We start from the raw sequence: 3801 nt of genomic DNA, 5'->3' as shown, positions 1-3801 counted from the left end.
GAGCCGCGGCGCGGCTGGACGCCGACTACGAGCGCATCGTCGACGTCGCTTTCCTCCCCAGTGCTCGGCGTACTGCAAGGAGGCGAGGCCGCAAAAGAAGGCCGCCGCGGCGGACGACGACGGGGACGACGACGACGACGACGAAGTCGACGGCGCCGCCGCGAAGGGCGTCGTGGCGTTCCTTTGCCGAATGTGCTTCGGCGGGACCGAGGGCACCAAGGGCCTCGAGGCGAAGTGGGCCACGGGCCGCGAGTGCCGCGACTCGCCTAAGTTCGCCAGGAACCGCGGCAAGTGGAGCCTCGAGCTCGCGAGGGACCACCCCGTCCTCGTGCAGCACATCCGCCTCCTGGTCCAGGCCTGGCGCGCGAACGAGGACTCGTCCTTCGTCGTCGACGGGGGCATCGCGGGCATCATCATGTACCTCACGTCCTACATGTGCAAGGGCAACAAGGCCTCGTCCTGCCTCGACTCGCTCGCGCGCGACTGCGCCGCGGCGACGCCCGACGGCGCCGCGGTCAACTTGGCGAGCATCGCCGCCAAGGGCGCTCTGGAGGTCGGCATGCTCTCGGACACGCCGGGCGCCGAGGTCGCCCACATGCTCGCCGGCGGCAAGCTATACAGGGCGTCCTGGCCCTCGGCCACGGTAGGGCTCAGCGGCGCCAAGGTCATCAAGAAGGGCGGGAAGCAGTCGCGGCCCGTCATGGCCAAGTTCCACGACAACGCCCCGCCGGGCAAGCCCGCCAAGGATCCCAGGGAGACGCTCTGGGACGTGGTCTCCGAGTGCGGCAAGCTCGTGGTGGACATCATTGGCGCGCCGACCTACTCGACCAAGTGGCCGCCCGGCGACGCCTACGCGCTCACCGTGCTCACGCTCCACGTCCCGCGGGACTTCTGGAGCTACAACGAGCAGAGCGGCGTGAGCGACTTCTCCAAGGCGTTCCCGCACACGTGGGAGGCGGGCGCGGGCGCCGCCCTCGCCGAGTGGTTCGAGCTCGACGTCGCCGAGCGCGAGGCCCGCGGCCTCCCCGCGCTCAAGTGGTTCGAGGCCAAGTCGCTCGCCAGCGCGCGAAGGGACGCGGTGGCGGAGCGGCGCCGCCAGCGCGCCCGGGCCAGGCACGCGCGCCAGGAGGCCCGCGAAGCGGCTCTACGGGCCTCCGGCGCGACCAAGACCGGGTCGTCCGACGGCTTCTCCCCTGGGAGCTCGTCCTCGGATTCGGACGACGACGACGCCGCGCGCGCCGCGCGCCGGAACCTCGGGCCCGAAGACGCTGCGTTCCGTCGGGCCATGGCCCAGGCCGGCGCCGGCTGCGACGACGCCGGCGACTACGCCGTCGACGGCGAGCCCCTGGTCGCCCGGCTCCTGGCCGCGGGCGTCCCGCTGGCGACGGGCCCGGCGGGCCCGCCCCTGCCCCCCGGCACGACGCGCGAGGACATCGAGGTCCTGCGCGCGGCCTGCAAGGAGAGCGCGGATCAGGCCGCGGACGAAGGCTCGGGCACGCTCGACGCGGCCGGCGCGCACCTTTTGCAGGGGAGGCAGCGCCTGCCCGTCGTCATGCTCCTCGACTGGCTCCTCGGTGACGCGGAATCGCCGCCGAGGCTCTTGGTCACCGGCGTCGGCGGGGCGGGCAAGTCCCACGTCCTCAAGGCGCTGCGCCGGATCGTCGCGCGCTACGGCAAGCGCCACGTCACCCTGGCCTACATGGGCAGCGCGGCCCGCAACTGCGGCGGGCTCACGCTCGACGGCGTGTGGCCCTCGGGCGACATGCCGTCTGCCCACCACACCTGCGCCGACAACCCCCTCAAGCGAGAAAAGCTCCAGCGCCTCATGCGCATGTACGGGCCCGACATCGGCGTCGAGCTCATCGACGAGGCGTTCATGATTGGAAGCAGCAAGTACGTGTGGCGCCAGCACCGCGAGGCGCAGGTCGCCGCCAAGTTCGACGCTGAGGCCGGCGGCGACTACGAGACGTCGCTCGTGGCGCACAAGGCGCAGGACCACCCCCTCGCCGGGCGCTTCGCCAAGTTCACGTTCGGCGACGCCGGCCAGCTGCCTCCCGTCCTGGACGGCAACCCGGCGGCGCCGGACGCGCCCGACGACTCAGGGCCCGCCGCGCTGGGCAAGCGCTGCTTCCGCTCGAGCTTCGACGAGGTCCTCGCGCTCAACGTCAACATGCGCGCGGAGGCGAGTGCGATCCGCTGGGTGCGATTTCTCCAGCGGATGCGCCGGGGCGAGTGCACGCGCGCCCCCGCGCGCGACTCCGACCAGGACCTCCTCAACGGCCGCGCGCTCAACCGCCTGCCGCCGGCGGAACAGTCCGTCTTCCGCGGGGCCGCGCGCCTCTGCCCGCGGAACAAGAGCTGCATGCGCGAGAACATCGAGCACGCCAAGGCTACGGGCAAGTCCGCGCGCGTCCTCGTCGCGACGTGGCACGGGCGCCACGCCAAGCCGGGCGAGACCTTCCAGCTCGTGGCCGAGACGTTCATCTGCATCGGCATGCTCATGGCCATCTGCGTCAACTTCGGCGAGTTCGGCCCGGGCATCCTCGTCAACGGCATGCGCGGCCGCGTCGTGTCGTGGCTCCTCGACGCCGCCGGCGAGGTCGAATACGTCGTGCTCGACATCCCCGACTACACCGGCCCGCGCCTCTACCCCGGCGACGACCCTCGCCACTTCTCGTGCAAGCGCGTCTTCTTCCCCGTCAACATCGTCGACACGCACTGGACCCTCGTCATGGCCGACCTCGAGCGCAAAGAGCTCGCCTACTTCGACGGCTACGGCGATGACGGCGAATCCTACCTCCGCGGGATCCGCCAGTACCTCCGCGACGAGCACGAGGCCGAGAAGGGCGTGCCCCTCTCCGACGAGTTCACGTTCGTCGACACGCTGTCGGTGACACCCGTCCAGAGGGACGCCAACAGCTGCGGGGTGTTCGTCGCGTTCTACGCGAACTACTTGTCCCTCGGCCTGCCGCTCAACTTCAGCCAGGCCGACATCCCCCACTTGCGCCAGCGCATGATGAGCGACATCCTCGACGGTAGTTTAGCTACGCCACGGTAGGTTAGCTGAGTAACGTAAGGGCGCCTAGTCAGTGCGTAGTCGCGCGAGGCCGCCGCGGAGAGGCCGCCTTCAAGGAGGCCTTCAAGGTACCCCAAGGAGCTGGCCGTGCCGCTTCCAAGTCTAAAAGCATGGCCGACGTGCCGCCGCTTTATGACGAGGTCTCCTACGAGTTCTACTACCAGGGCGAGTGGTTCGAGACCGCGCCGGCGTTCCCGGCCCTGTCCGCCGCCGAAGAAGCCGACGAACATCGATTGCTTCGCGAGCACTTCGAGGAGCACTACGATCGACTCGACACGCAGAACTGGCTGGACTTCGTCGGCGCGTCGACGCTCGACCGTCTGCTCAGGCAAGCGTTGCACTACAACTACGCGCGGGCCGTGTCGCTGCTCCTCGCCGCGGGCGCGGCGCACGCCTTCGTCGTGGGCTATCCGCCGCGCCTGCGCCACGCGCTCACGTACTGCCGGCGCGCGGACATCGCCGAGATGCTCCTCGACGCGGGCGCGGACATCGAGCTCCGGGACGGCGGCTACACCCCTCTGGAGGTCTGCCTCTTCCTCGACAGACCGGCCATTGCGCGCGTGCTCCTGAGCCGCGGCGCGGACGTCGACGCCGTCGACCTCGCGCGGCCGCGGTCGATGCCAATGCGGTGCTACCGGCTGCTCCGCGCCATGCGCGCGGCCGGCAGCTGGCGGGCGTACGTCGACCTGCCCCGCCAGGAGCTCCTCGGCTTCCGCGGCGCCTCC

At 70.8% G+C, this 3801-nt stretch overlaps 1 protein-coding gene across 1 annotated transcript; it reads left to right on the top strand.

The window, feature by feature from the left end:
- Positions 1 to 2686: 2686 nt before the first annotated feature.
- AURANDRAFT_8931 (hypothetical protein) lies at positions 2687 to 3049 on the top strand (the record flags this gene model as incomplete). Its single annotated transcript, XM_009044479.1, has 1 exon — positions 2687 to 3049. A coding segment is annotated over one exon (363 nt), but the record flags the coding sequence as incomplete, so codon positions are not given.
- Positions 3050 to 3801: the final 752 nt, after the last annotated feature.

The sequence above is a fragment of the Aureococcus anophagefferens genome (assembly GCF_000186865.1).
Source record: "Aureococcus anophagefferens unplaced genomic scaffold AURANscaffold_346, whole genome shotgun sequence".
Taxonomy (NCBI): Eukaryota; class Pelagophyceae; order Pelagomonadales; family Pelagomonadaceae; genus Aureococcus; species Aureococcus anophagefferens.
This window is presented reverse-complemented; position numbering and strand designations above follow the sequence as displayed.